This window comes from Oryza glaberrima, chromosome 1 (assembly GCF_000147395.1).
Source record: "Oryza glaberrima chromosome 1, OglaRS2, whole genome shotgun sequence".
NCBI lineage: Eukaryota > Viridiplantae > Streptophyta > Magnoliopsida > Poales > Poaceae > Oryza > Oryza glaberrima.
The window spans coordinates 5,832,989-5,848,980 of record NC_068326.1 but is presented as its reverse complement, the minus strand read 5'-3'; the positions used below and the strand labels follow the sequence as shown (position 1 = coordinate 5,848,980).

General features: G+C 42.8%; 1 protein-coding gene across 1 annotated transcript; it reads right to left on the bottom strand.

Moving 5' to 3' along the window:
• Window positions 1-9,353: 9,353 nt before the first annotated feature.
• Window positions 9,354-14,166, bottom strand: LOC127760760 (inactive TPR repeat-containing thioredoxin TTL3-like). The gene is made up of 7 exons (XM_052285059.1): window positions 13,043-14,166; window positions 12,231-12,426; window positions 11,960-12,144; window positions 11,378-11,711; window positions 11,084-11,288; window positions 9,884-9,990; window positions 9,354-9,800 (listed from the first exon to the last, which is right to left on the bottom strand). The coding sequence occupies exons 1-7, from the start codon at window positions 13,879-13,881 to the stop codon at window positions 9,648-9,650; spliced, it is 2,019 nt and encodes a 672-aa protein (XP_052141019.1). The 5' UTR covers window positions 13,882-14,166; the 3' UTR covers window positions 9,354-9,647.
• Window positions 14,167-15,992: the final 1,826 nt, after the last annotated feature.

Below are 15,992 nucleotides of genomic sequence, written 5' to 3'. Positions count from 1 at the left end.
CCATCGTCCATAATAACAAAACGAAAAAAGGGCAAAAAAAACATTAAAACAAAAAAAGAATAAAATAGTATCTTATGATTGAGTTTACTTCCGTCGTCTGTGAAAATCTTATCTTCTCTTAATCTCAATCTCTCCGAGGGGACCGAGCGGTGCCCTCCGTCCCTGCCCGCGCGATGAAACGCCGGCCAAAGCAAAAAAAATGAGCAAAGGGATAAACTAAATTGAAGTTCCCAAAATTAAAAGAGGATAAACAATATTGAAACTCCCCTAACTCGAAAAGAGGGAATAAAATAGATTGAAATTTCCCGACAAAATTCTCCAAATTCAAAGAACCCTAATTTCGAGTAAGAACCCTAAGAGTCAAAATCCAAATCAATTAAGCTAAGGGTTCGGGTTACTTATCGGACCTGAAGTCCCAAAGCTCACCGGAGCTTTCCGAGAAGCGGCACCGCCGCACCTTCACCTTCTCGCAGTCGCGTCGGGTTCCCTGCATGCGCGTTGTCGTGGAGCACCCCTCCGCCATCCCTTGCCAAAGACGGGAAGCGTCGGTTTGGCATCCCGCCGAGAGGTCCATGCCGCTCGGCGCTCGTCGCCGTTTGCGTGCCCGCCTAGCAGGACCATCGACGCCGTGGCACGGATTTGTAACGCCCTCGGGTGCGCCCCCCAGCCGGCGAAGCAGGAGCCGCTCGGCGGTCGTCACCGCACGCGCGCACCAGCTCGCCGTCGCCGCCTTTGCCGTCGTTCCGCTCGCTCGTCACCGGAGAGAAATGGGATCGGGAGAGAGGGATTTGGGAGCTAGGGTTTTGCCCTTCTCTCCCGATCGGCACTTCATCCGGCAAGGGGACGATCGGAGCCGTCCATTAGATCAGACGGCTTAGTTTTGCCTAGCGTTGGGCCACCGCCGCCACCGCCGCCGCCGCAGATTACGCTACGCCCAATGGGCCGCGGAAGTGCATCGGACCTTCCCCCGCATATGTGCCATGGTCAGCTGCTCAGCTCGCGGGCCGTCGAATTGATTCGGCTCGCCGAAGATGGGCCAGCCCAAGTTTGGGCCGGCTTGGGAAGACCTGGGCCAAAAGTAAATTTGATCAAACAATATGGCTCAGATTTTTTAAATTAAAGTCCATCGGATAAACTCCTAAGTAGGCTCGAAAAATAAATCTAAAACTAAATCTTAAATCCTATGCTAATACATCAAATTAGACTCGGTTCTGCCTATTTGTTAATATATCAAATTAAACTTGATTTTTACTGATTTAAGGTTTTCAAGGTGTCACACTATTAAACGGTGTTTTTCCCGTTACAACGCACGGGCACTATTGCTAGTCATTTAGATGTTAATGAATCTAGACATATTAACATCTATATTTATATGGGCAATGCTAGAAAGTCTTACATTGTGAAACGGATGAAGTAGCTTCTTATTTTTAAAATTTCTTCTAAATTATCTTTTCATATCTCTTTATATTTCAACCTATTACATACTTACAGTCATTTGATCATCTCTTATTTAATCTCTCTTTCTATCACAAACTACACCTATTGTTTAATTTTACCGATCCTAATTCTAAAAAACTTCAGAAGTACATATATTTTGGAACAGATAGAGTATTGATTTTCAGAAATCAGAATAGTTTGATGAACAGTGGCGAAGCAAAGAATTCTACGATATAGAACTTGTTATTATTATTTCTATATATTTTAACGGATTTATATGTAAAAGTAGACACTGTATTTTGTCGAAGAAACTGTATTGTAAGGATTAGGATCACATGCAGTTTCAATACAATATAGACTGCAAGTAAAGATACTGCACGTAATAGCATCTATTGCTACAGTGCTGATGGAAAAGTACTCAACAGTTCTTGCTACAATGGTATCTACAGTACCGAATGCATTTTGACCATCGGAGATTTGGATCTAATAGCTGGTGATGGATTGGATAAGTTGTAGTCCCACTACTAACTGCACCTAACTGAAAAAAGCCACTACTAACATTCATTTTTCTAATTTCAGTTATTTTTATTATTCTAATTTAGAATTAGAATAATAAAAAAACTGAATTAGGATAATAAAAAAATAACCGAAATTAGAAAAATGAATGTTTTAACCGTCCTCAGCGTTGTTGTTTTTGGTCGGGCTTTTTAAGCCAGCCTAGACTAGCCTTTCCTATTTTATAACTATAGGAAGGCTATTTAAAAATTATAATACTGCTACTGACTGCTACTTATAGGCCCTGTTTAGTTCGCGAAAAGAAAATTTTTGGATATCATATCGGATGTTTTACCAGATGTCGGAAGGGGTTTTTGGACACGAATGAAAAAACTAATTTCATAACTCGCCTGGAAACCGCGAGACGAATCTTTTGAGCCTAATTAATCCGTTATTAGCACATGTGGGTTATTGTAGCACTTATGATTAATCATGGACTAATTAGGCTCAAAAGATTCGTCTCATGATTTCCCTACTAACTGTACAATCAGTTTGTTTAATCTATATTTAATGCTACATACATGTGTCCAAAAATTCGATGTGATATTTTTGGAACTAAACCAGCCATAGATCTTTAATTTCGACAGATATCACTATCTCTCTTAATGTTGAATATCCTTATCCTCGTAATAACTCGATTGTATTGGTTCATTGTTAACTGTCCTTCAACCGGATTAATGGTCAATGATTTTGGTAATGTCTCTGCATTAACCATCACCAGTAATTCATTCAACCAACCTATAAATACGTAAACCATATGCAACATATAAAACCACAACAAGCATCATATGGCTCACAAGTTTCCTTTTCATCTCAACGGCCAATTGGGGAATTTTATATCAACAATACTAGGTAGGTTAGGGGGAGCTAAAAGCCAACAATGGTGACGTGAGCTTAGAATCAGGAATTTTATATCGACAATCTTACAGAGTTTACAACGCTTAACGATATACATGGCGGAGTGATATCTAAGATATATGTAGGCTGCGATAAAACCACCTCTTGCTCTCGGGTTGCGCCGGTGACCGTTTAAGCTCGACACCGACACACGTAGCTAGAAATCACTGTGAAAATAAATTATCAATCATTAGAAGCTACTCCCATGATTCCAAAATATAGATATTTTTTTTACTAAAAGTAAACAATATTTATATTTTAAAACGGAGGGAGTATCTTTTTCCCATCTTCACAATGCCTTTTGCTATGCCACTGATTTGTTGTAACGGTGAGGATGCATGCAGTTCCCGACAAAGAAGTAGAGAAGGCATTGTTTGGATCAAGCCAGTACCAACACTATAGCTAGCTTAAGCTTAGCTAGCCGATCGATCGACACATGGTCCAGTAGTAGATGGACAAACAAGCATGCATGGCGACGCATATGCTGGTGGGCTATAGTGGGAGAGCCGCATCAGCTTCTGCCTCCTCCCTGATCGATGGACAAGCTAGACATCTCTGAATCCATCACTGCATGCCACTGCAAGAACCACAGCCGGTCGGTCGATCTGGATTCAGATAGCCGGCCTGAAGCGAAAGCTGTAGCAATCCATCTCCATCGTCGTCTATCTCGGGCAGCTAGCTAAGCTTGTAGCTTTGGACAGACGCGACCTGCGAGAAGGCGACAGCCAGCCAACACCGCACGTACGTACTAGCTTTGGGGCCGGGTTGTCGTCGTCCTCTGAGTTTTGTACAGTTCAGTAGCAGTAGATGCATGATGTATTGGCCTTGACCATTAATAATTAAATACTCCCTCAGTTCACATTGTTATGTCATTTAGTTTATGTTCAAGTCAAATCTCTTTAAATTTAATTAAACTTGAATAAAAATATAGCAGCATTTTCAAACACAAGACACTACCTTTGTGTAGACAAAACCCCTATATTATCATAGGCGAGCTAAAAAAAGATCCATCTACGAAAATTGACAGAGGTCGACTCTAGGTCAAATGCCCATTGGCATCCGCATTAAGAGAACTACCAATGAAAATATAGATATTTTTACAAGTGGCCTTCTTAGGTGCCCATATGTGAAACTAATGATTTTTGCAAGCGAGCCCCTAAGAGGTCCATCTGCATAAAATACTATAAATAGAACAAATGTAATTTTACCATGAGATAATTGCTGATTTGACCCTTTTTTGAAGTTTAGCTACCAATCTAACTTTTTTTCTAATTTTTTATTTGATCCCGCTTTCGAAAATCTTAGTTATCACCTGACCATGTTTTCACTCCACCATTAGGGTTTCATTTAGAAAAAAGAAAAAAATGTATTTACTATAGCCCAAACTGATCAAAATGCCCCTATCCTACATAACCCTAGCCCCAACCTTATTCAGTCCCCGACCCCAACCCAAGTTAGTTCAGCGGTGCGGCTGGGCTGGCGCTAGGTTAACACTGATAGTTTACCTCTTAGTTAACACATAAGCCAAGTCAGTTTGCCTCTTAGTTAACACTATTACATTGCCTTCACGGAATATAGTCAGCCTTGATCTTTAGTTTTGAAAACCTAGGTCGAATGAGCGAACCTCTAAAATAATAGAGTTAGATTGATAGTCATACTTTAATTGGACAAATGGCCAATTTCTCCTTTTACCATCATTTAAAAGGTAACATGATGTATCATATTTTCTATTTTCAGTGTAGAACTTGATATTTTCAGGTATCAATACCTCAAGTTATAGAAACTTTCGTACCCACGTATTTTGTTGGGACCGTAAAATATCTCATAAAACAAGTGAATCAAGAGATGTTTTATAATGGGTCTACTGATAATAAAATCAATGAAGACTGCACATCTTTTCCGATCGAATAGATTGCATCTATTTGTATTACCACATGAACTTTTTTTTAAAAAAAATAATAGAATTAGATTAATTTCAGTCTTTTTACTTCAAAAAAAAACACAACACATAATACTGTGCATAACAATTAGAGATTTGAAAGGAGTAAAAAAAAAAAACCCATATAGATAGAGACATTTAAAGTGTTGATGGATGAGGATCCTTTACTATTACAGTCACTGGTCCGTAGGTCTCATCCTTCTATTTTCTTATTTGTCAGTGTCATTATGGTAAACGATGTGATGCTGGTATAGCACAATGGGTGTATCCGTGTATGCCCTCCATTCACATAGTCGAGTCGCACACCGCTGAAACGAATGTAACAGTGTCCTACCGTCGCAGTTGCAGCAGCTGGTGGTAGCTTGCACGGGCAACTAAACGGGCCGGCTGCTCATGTGTCGCAGTTGGACTGTCGAAATCTATGCCAATAACCAGAGAGTTTATGACGCGATCTCATCTCCTAATTAATATCCCCGGCCCCTCTCGTCGAGTCTTCACGAATCTTAAACCACTTATTGCTCAGACTACGGACGACACAAGCGATCAACACATATTTTTATGATGAAGAGTAGCTTAACTAATTAGATATATTACGGTTAAATTTGATCTATTCGTGTTTAAGCTTTAGCTAGATTTAATACGGGTATTCATATTTACGACTAATTATTTTTTCAGCGGTAGATGATGTACCAATCGATAACAAGATATTTGTGGTAACTTTATTAAATTCAAGATATGTTGGTTGAGTTATATTGTGTTTCTCAAACAACAAATAAATATGTTGATGAGTTGAAAAATATAACTGCGTGGAGATAAGAGAGAGTCAGAAACAGCCCATCGTTGCTACAATCAATCAGCATCAAGTATCATATCTGAAAAGGGCAAGAAGAAAAATGAAGAATCTAGGATAAGGCGAAAGCGACGCTGCTGCTGCTGTAGCTTCGTCGTCCAATGCTCATGAGTCACCCTGGAGAACTGAGAAGTGCACATCGATCACCCTGTTTCTTAATTTTCTCAACCTCTGCTATTCTTTTGTTGTTAGCCGGGTAGGCCGAAAGATTCGCCGACCAATTTTAATTCCATTTTATTAAAGACAGAAGAAAGTGACTAATGCTATTTTGACATATACGAACATTTGTGCTCCACTAATGAAATGGCAAAAGAAATTGGGGGAAATCATGGGAGTGACTTTGGGGCATACAAGAACATGGAACCAGCCAGATGCATGCTGCTATGCTATGGCCCCCGCCGCATGTTCATCACCGCTACCAGACTTGAGAGCTATCCTGTGAACGCAAAAATCATCGGAAAATTAAAGGGGCAATTGTAAATTTACCACTGTTTTGAATCGTTATTACAAAATTACCACTAGAATTGTCATTCAAGTAGCATTCTTGTAAAAGTGAAAAAAAACCGGTGGCAAATTTGCAAATGCCCCAAAATTAAATGTATGATAGTACATGTACGCATTGAACTTTGGAGTCAAGAATTATGTTATGCATCATGTTGGACTGGCTGGATTTATATAAGCTCTTCTTTCTCTAATTTAGGAGGGAGTTTCGCTATCAACATAATATAATTATGTGTTATGAAAAAACTATTTTTAATCCCTATAATAGCATTATTTTTTTTTTCATCATGGACGAAGAAGCAAAGCTGCTGGGCTCCTGGGAAATGCAACAAACGTACTACTGCCACGAATTGGACCATTTCCGGCTGATTAATTGGGCCTAAATTTGCTAGGATCGGCTATCTATATATATACCGGCCCAATTGCCTTCACTTGGGCCAAAAACCGGACTCGGTTCAGTTTGGTCCTCTCTCTCTCTCTCTCTCTTCTCCTTAATCACAGCTAACCATACTCTTTCTCTTAAAAAAATTACTCCATATTTGCAGACACACAGAGCACCCAAAAGATCAATGCATATGGAAGAATTATGATTGTGCAATGGATCAACCAGAGGACGACGTAGTCCATGCATGGTTGGGTGTTCATAAATCATAGATTAGCTGCATATAGAGAGTATATAAGATAAGGCCAACATATACACCACCGAGACGTTTCATACGTGGCGCTTAGGTTAACCCTTTTACACAACACTGGGTAAGAAAGTATAATTAGAATGCTATATATAAATATGTATTTGTACTTGGGCTAATAAGGATTTAGGAGCTGAGGTATTACATTAGAGTGACAGAGGAGAAGAAAGTTCAGACACAAATATTTAATAATTACAAGGCCCACAATAACCACACTTTAAGCATGAAAGGACAATCAGTTCATACGAAACATTTAATGGTGTTTATTTCTAAGCTATACTGCTTTATGGTTATAGTTGTGACTTGTCATATTTTCTCAACAGTTAGCAATGGGACACACCGTCTACACAACTATACTCAACATCAACCACACCACATTTTGGTAATGCCAAATTTTGACACACTTTGGCATTATCAAAATTCGATAATGTTGGCTTTGTTTGCTTTGATGTCTTTGCTAAATTCTGAGAATTGCCAAAATTTTTAGTAAGATAGTAATGGTCAAAGTATGTTTTGTTTGTTATCTTACCAAAATTTGATAAGATCGAAAGTGGCCTTTAGTTTTAAAGTTTAGCATGCTACACTTATAACTTACAACAACTTGGCTAAGCTTAAATACTTTGGTTTCAAAATTTTATTATTATTTTAACATTTTAAATTTCTTGTTTTAGATATAACTCTTTTAAAACTTATTTCTAAAATCTATTTTCTTTGACCACACCATAACATCTGGCATGCAAAACAACACTATCACGCACCTGTAGCGGGTTTGATATTTTTGTGTTGCCATGCCAGACTTAGTGGCATGGTAAAACAATGTTGTCATGTCAACCGGGCTGGCATGAGCAAATAACGTTGTCACGCGAACCGGATCGGTATGGTCGTATTGTTTCAACAGCTAAACGGCTGGCGTGATCAAAATATTCAGATTTAGAAATAAATTTTAGGAGAGTTTATTTTTAAAATAAAAATAAAAATGTTCCAAAAAAAATCACATGTTTTAATCTTCTATTTTCCCCTAAAGCATGCCATATTTCCTTTTGATTTTCTAAAAAAAACCCTGCCACATATCAGGCAAAATTTAGCAAGTTATGTCTATGATAAGGATGGTACTAAGCTAAGATTATAGCACGCTCCTACAAAATATAGCGTGACAAACCAGAGACATTAGTCGGCTCTGTTTCTTTCAGCTTGAGATTATTATAATCCAGATTATTGGAAGTAAGCTGAAAGAAACAGACAGCTTATTGAAGTAGCTTATTATAATCTGGAGTCCAGCTTATTATAATCTGATAAACTCATTTATGTGAGCTTTTTCCAGATTATTGGGTGAAAAATTACCCACCATGCCACCCCACTCCCTCTTTAGACTTGTAAATCCAATAATTTAGGCTCTAATAATTTAGGAAAGAAACAACTAACTGCTTATTCTACTACAGATTATAACAATCCAGTTTATAGTAATCTGATTCAATAATCTAGATTATAATAATCTCAAGCTATAAGAAACAGGGCCTAAGTCGATCACAACACTACCTATACCTGTGACTGTGAAAGGCAAATCGAAGTAGGGATCCCCTAAGATTTCCCATGAAGAAGAAGCCAGGGCCACTGCAAGTGAGTCTGCATATGCCTTGTGGAGACGGTGATTGGACAGGAATAATGCGGCTGCCGATCTGGAGCGTGAGGAAAATTGCCAAAACAGCCCGCCTCAACACGCCAGGGCTCGATGTTAACATGTCGGCCTCATGGGCACCGGGCCCACCAGGTGTCTCATGAAAGTACAGCTAGCAACTAACTAAACGGTCGACAAAGGCATCCGATGGGGCTTCTTTTCTCACTTTTCTCCTCCTCATCATCATCATCAGCTATTCAACTTACATGAGCTTTGCTTAACCAGCAACAGTCATCAGCAACATTTGTGTCCTGCGTGCTGTGTTCAGTCACTGTAATGTAACACAGATCACATCTGCATAGATAGTTCCATATACTTGCTTTGTGTGTGTGTGTATGTGTGTGTGTGAGAGAGGGAGAGAGAGAGAGAGAGAGAGAGTGTGTGTGTGTGTGACTATTACATTGTCAGAATGGCTATGGCCCATCCATATTCACGAACTACTTTTTTTTTTATTTCTTTTGGGGTATGTAAGCACAATTATTTGACAAGAGTTATCTTTTCAGGGACCAACAGCTGATAGCTCTCACATGTTCAAACCACAAAATCCACCAGGAAACACCCACATGAGGTGTAGTTAGTGGGACTACACCAAGTGTATGTAGAGCAGGGACCAATTACCCAAAGAACATGGGTGACATGACATAGTAGTGGTTGGATTAATAACCATGGATTGGCAAAACTTCCATATTACATAGTTGGATGTAAAGAGTACAAATGCCATCTATACCTTTCTTTCCTTGGGAGGTCTGGTAAACATGGAAGTAAAAAAAAAAAAAAAAAAAAGAAGAGAGATTTACAGTCGTTCTTCACAAGAATAGGAAGATGGGTCCTTTTTTTTGTTCTAAAGGAATTTGGCAACAATGATGTACGCATGAGACAAATGAAAAGAATAAATTAAGCAGGTAATCAACAAATGGTGAAAAGGGGAGAATAGAAAAGGTCATCGGATGAATGAGATCGGGGAAAATTCCTCTTCGCTCTTGGTCTTCTTTCATGGTTGTTGTCTTCATCAGGATAAACTTCACCGGCTTTGTCCTGGCTAGCCAGTGGTCGCTTGCGGGAAAGCTGGAGGCCTGAGGAAACATCAAGTCATCACTTCATGGACTAAATCCCATAATGCCTCACTGAATACTCCAGGAGCTGTAGGCTGGGGCAGATCATTTCCTTCACTCTTGTACCATTTTTGTATATTTTAAATGTTGGAACCGTCCTCACATTTTCTGCGCGTGCAACAGCAGGGCTCTCGCTTATATCGACCTAAGTTGGCAGCAGAAAAGTATGAGAAAACTTAGGCCAAAGATAAGAAAGATATGAATGAGCCATGAAACATCATTAGTTACCTTGAGGAAATTGATAGATGGGTATCTGGTACATAGGGTATTCACAAATGGGGAAATTTTGCAGCACTGCTGATTTAAAGGTGTCATGAAATGGATGACTGAAACACCTGTAAATTAGAAACAGGTCAATAAGAAATACTTTAAAAGCACAAAGAAATAAAAAGTTAAGAACAACCATCACTGATAGAACCTAGAAGATAGAGAAACAAGTGACCGGACAGTACAGAGGGGCATGGTAAAAGACAAAAGAGTGTGACCAAATGATGTACTTCCAACTAGCATTAGGACAATGGCAGAAAGCAAATGTCATGTGAAGATTTGTTTGCACGGCAGAAAACAGTAACAAGTACTACCAACATGTGGTACAACCTTAACCCTATCAGCAAAAGTCAAGATTACAATACTAATTATTCCTGAGACACAGCTGTAAGTCAAAATAATGAGCTGCAGGTGCAAAAAAGGAGCAGAAAAAGCATCCAAATATGTCAGATTAATTGAAATAGTCAGATGGGATTGCTCTTTTTTAAGGAGTAGCGAATATTAGAAGAGAAAAAATAATATATAATAATGTGTTATTTTACAAGCCAAATGAGATTGGTTTGCTTAGTTTGATTGCACTACACATATGTTAACAGCCTTTTGGGGCAGAGGTTTGAGTAAAGTGAACAAGCATGTCAAGAGGGCAATAAATATCTCATTCAGGTAACATCATGGTAATATCAGTTAAAAGGGATCGCATCATTGCATCTTCCAAGGATATGCCACAACTCGCATAACTTATTTCAGAGATCAGCTTGATTTAAATTTGGATTAATGTCTACCTCGCTGATACTACGTTTAATACATTGAAGATCGTCACTTGCAATGCTTATTTATTTACTCTCTTTTGATTTTTTTTTTCTCTTAGGGTAGATGCATAGAGCTTAAAGGGGTGGGTATATGTTTGATGAAAACCTGAATACAGAAGATGAACATGTATTGTCAACTGAGCAGGTGTGGACATTTGTTTGGCTAGCAACTCCAAAAATTCGGCCAGGTTTTGGCAGCCCATTATTAATACACTGATGTACATATGAACTATTATGATTTTCAACCATTATATGCTGTACTAGGTTTTTGTGGAGTTAGCTTACATAATCTACAATAGGGACATCAACATTTGGATTTGGAAACAAAGAAAGACTTCTGATAAAAACAAACCTGGCAAGGATGTAGCCATCTGGAATTGTTCCATTCCAGTAATTGCCTCAACTTCTCCTCCGAACTTCATATTAGATACTTCTTCACCCCGAGAAGACTTCAGAGCAACCTGGGCATGGAAATAGGCTTCCGCCACTTCAGTGTCACCTGGAAGTTCCTTTCTAAGAACTTCATAATCTTTCACAGATTCTGCCCATCGCTCCATCTAACCACCAGAAGAGCAAAAAATATAAGAACTTATGACAAAGTTCTACATCGGGAAAAGAAGAGAGCATCAAACTAGAAAGGTGCTACCTTGCCATAGGAAGCCGCACGTCTGAGCAAAGCCTTTGGATAGTTGGGTTGAATCTTGAGTGCTTCATTGCAGTCCTCAATGGATTTCTCCCACTGACCTAGTTTGAACCTGCAAGCTGCCCTATTGCAATAAAGGACTGGATTCACAGGGTGATGTTTGAGCCCTTCACCATAAGCTAAGCAAGCTTCTGAAAATTTTCCAGAATTGAACAGCTCGTTCCCCAAAGATCGTGCTCTGGCCACAGCTTTCACATTGTTATGCATTGTTACAACTTCAACATTTCCTTGATCTATTATCCTGGCCTTGTCTACAGAAGAGACAGCATGGTCAAACCTGCACAATTTTCAGTAATGTCAAGTCATAGACTACCAAGTCTACACAGGAGGGCTTGCAACTTAACTGCTAAGTCAAAATACTTTGAATAAAGTTGTTGTGTTTCTTTCCCCAGCCATGCCAACAAGACTCAATATCTTCTAGGAATGGCAAGACGGTTGTTTTTCCCCTTCAGTCAAATGGAAAACTAAAAATCTTTTGATAAGTTGGACTTATTTGTGCATCTAATGAGAAAGTCGACGGATTACCTTCCCAATGCCATGTCAACTTGGGCATGCACATAAAAGAGGTATGCATTGGCAAGGAACCCACAGAATTTATTGTCTGAGGTGCATGAAGATGAGTAGTCCAACTTGGAAGCACTCGAGATCGCCAGATCAGCCTCGTCAAGCTGATTGAGCCGTAGAAGAGCTTCTGCTCTAGAGGCGAAGAGCTGCAAATGGTGAATTACATAAGTGTATGCCCTTTAATCAAGAAAGGGCTACTCAACACCATAGTACAAGAAAGATGGGATCCAACCATAGCAGAGCAGTCAGCTCCTGCCGCAATAGAAGCGTCACTTTCCCTCAACACACTCTTCCAGTCCCCAACTTTCCGTGCATCCATACATCTCCCAAGGTGCTTCTCCACTGTTTGTAATTTGTGCAACTCTAGGAGGTCAGGCTGAGGGGTCGCCAGTGAGAGGTGCCTCTGAGCATCCTCGATGTGTCCTAGCCTGCAGTTTAGTAATAACAAATGGATAACTTGCACAAAAGGTAGAATTTGACAATCACATAATACAATAAGGAAACTGATTGATATGCTGGATTGCTGGTAAGAACTGCCGAACAGCTTACTTAACAATGGAAGAAACGAACAATCATAAGCACATTGGCTGCTTCTCATGTTTCCGTTTAGAGTATTGGTTGCATTTCCTGATTCTCTGAAAACTATCTATTTCCATAGTAAGTAGGGAAATGCAGAAACATATAAATCAGAATTCCATGTTCAGATCAACCATGTTCCATGACTCTGTAGAATTCTGACGAAAGGTATAAAAATACTGTGCTTATTGTAGAAATCATCTTCCATAAATGTGCAATGGTGACCCAACACACCATGACCACGACTGTTCTGTAAGCTCCGCTAAAAATAGCAAAATTTTATGTTCCTATTTCTAGCTACATTGTTGGATCAAAACGTGTTTCTTAGATCGTCAGATAGGGAAAAAAAATCGTTACGCGTGCTGTAAAAGAAGCAGTTTTCGCGATACAATGCGAGAAAAAGAAATGGACAGGAGAATTGCGCTGCGTCCACAGATCCAAGGCCGCTCAGGGCGATGGAATTCTCACCTTATATGCAGGGAGGCGAGGCGCTGGTGCGCGCGGCCGTACGACGGATCAATCCGGACCGCCTCCTCGCACTCCTTGACGGCCTCGCCGATGCGGCGGAGCCCGATGAGCGCGGCGGCGCGGTTGCCGCGGCATGCGGCATTGTCGGGGCACAGGGCGAGCGCGCGGTCGTAGAGCCTGAGCGCCTCCTCAAAGTAGCCCTTCTTGTACTGCTCGTTCCCGGCCTTCTTGAGTTCCTCCGGGTCGGCGCTGGACATGGCCCGCCTGACCACCGCGTCCTCCTCGGCGACCACGACGCCGCCGCTGCGCGACCGCACGATGCTCCCGTGGCCGTAGTTGGCGGTGCCCGAGCCGAGCACGTCGTGGCGGGCGGCGCGGGGCGGGGTTGGGGCCGGCGGGGTGGCCGCGGCGGAGCAGGAGGACAGCGGCTTGGCGAGGCGGCCGGAGGGGCAGATGTTCCCCGCCGGGAGCGCGTTGGTGAGCGGCGAGGTGGCGGAGCTGGAGCAGGAGGTGAAGATGAGGGGGCCCGAGCCGGTCCGTCGGTGGCCAGGGCGCGACCCACGGGGCGGGCCATCGGAGGGGAGCGGGATCTCGCCGGAATGGCTCCTCCGCGAGGCGAGCGCGGAGGCGGGGGCCCTGGAGACCGAGAGGGAGCCCGAGGAGCCCGAGGAGGAGCTCGGGGTGGGGAGCTTGGAGGATGAGGAGTGCGTGAGCGGCGAGACCGGGGACAGCCTCCCCGGCGGCAGCGTGTCCGGCTTGTCCGTCGACGACATCAGCACCGCGGCGGCGAACGCGTCCGACAGCGTGTCCGGCATTGGCGGCAGCGCGCGGTGCGACATTCCGCCGAGCACCTAGTCCGTCTTCTTCTGCTACTGCTGGGCGCTGGATCTCGCGCTCGCTACCGCATGGGCCGATGCGCCGCCGCGTTGTGGGGGGTGAGGGGTGGGGATCTCGTGAGCGCGAAGCCGAGGGAAGCAAAGCGGCGAGGGGGAATGAGAAGAAGCAGCAGCAGCGGCGGCGGCAGCGGCAGCAAGAGGAGGAGTGGGAGTGGAGTGGGGGAGGGGGTAGATTTGGCGGAGCAGCCAAGCCACCGCGGCGCGGGCGGTAACACACGCGCACGCAGTCACGCACCCCCGTAAGCCGTAACAGCGGCGGCAGCTGCAGCCGAGCGGAGCACGGGTGGTGGTGGTGTGCGAGTCCGAGTGGGAAAAAACGGGGAAACCCCGCTCGTTTTTTCGCCAAATTCACCTCCCGTTTTTCCGCCAAAACGCGGCCGCGTGGCTCGATCGCCACCGCACTACTATCACGTACGCACGCACGGTCGGCAGCGGGGCGGCGTCGTCTCTGCTCCTCGGCTCTCTTCTCGCAGGTGAGGCATATAGGCGTATGCCGCATCGCGCTCCCGCCGCGCGAGAGCGCGCACTATGCGGCGCGTGTTTCGTCGTGTCGCGCGCGCTGGCTGGGCTGGGTGACTCGGGCGGGGGCGGGGGGGTTGTCCTGTGCCGTGCACGTCGCGGCTACGACCGCCTGTATCGGTCTTCCTCCGTTTGGGAGTCCCTACGTTTTTCTCCACCAAAACGTGACGTTGTGAGAGGGTTAGACGAGACTCGTCTCACGTACTTTAGAGGGATGTGCGTCACTAACACGTGGATTCATAACGGTGGGTCTCCCCTGTCAATGACTAATATCGTAGTAATTGTGTCCGTTGTGAGATTGGAAGGGCAATTAAGGCACGGTATTGAACTAATTAAAATGAGATCATGTGATTGTGCAGTTGATTCACTAACATAAGCTGTAGTAACTGATACATCAGGATATCTACTTCCCGACTACCTTCGTCTGTCTGACTAGGCAAGCTAGCCAAGATGGAACAACTTTGATAGGAAGAGAGAATTAAGTGGGAAATGGATTTGCATTAACTACCGTTTCCAAAGCCAAACCGTTCGGCAACAGCAGTTTTGTCTGCTTAACCCAATTGTTAGTTTTCGCATTGCCCCTGTTCTGCTACCTTTACAATGCGTCCATTTCCCTTGCATACTGCTATGCGTTTTCGGTGGGACAAAACACGCAAAGAAATTGTCGTCTGTATACCACTAGCCTGATATAACAATTTCTGCCGTGCAGCAAAAGATTGCTTTTCCGGACTGTCTGCTCACTTACAACACTGAGTTTTATTCAGCATTCTTCATTAATCCTGTCCATGTCTGTTGTCTGATCTGGCCAAGTCGTTGCCGGATCATGCATCGCCTTCAGAGCAAGCATGCAACTATAACTAATTTAGCCTCTCATGATGCCTAGCTAGGAGTTTCACATGGTGATCAAGTGCATGTCCTTTAACTATCCATCAGAGACCGAGCAATTGTTAATCTGACATGATATAGGCATAAAGCAAGAAAAGCTATTGTCCAAACAGCAAAACGATGGCCTGCGAGTTCGACCATCAGCTAGCTAACCTCATAAGCGGCCCTAATTAACTGGCTGCAGATAGCTCTAGCTGATCACAGCGGTGACGTTAACCATGTGACTGCCCCTGATTAACTAAACATTAATCCTCGCTAGCTGCAGGTCCCTTCAGCAAGAATTCAGACTTTTTATCAGCGGATGCAGCATCCTACATGTCATGCACGGTCCTTCGATCCATCCTCAAAAGCCTCAAACAATTCCCAAACAAATCATCTGCCTCGATCCACAGACACTTCCTCCTCCCTTTGGCAATGTAACAGCATGCATGAACTCATGACTTTTTCAGCAAAAGAATTCTTCCTCTGCAAATTGTAGTTTCAGACTTTCAGTTTCAGTAAACTAACCAGCCAGATCAGAATTCAGATTAGCTTTGGTTAGCTCATGTACTATCTAATTGAAAAGAAAAACTGATTGGGTGATTAGTTGTTTGACAATGTCAGTGAGAGGGAAGTAATTAACTAAAGTTGGGGGGTTTGCTTTTGCAGGG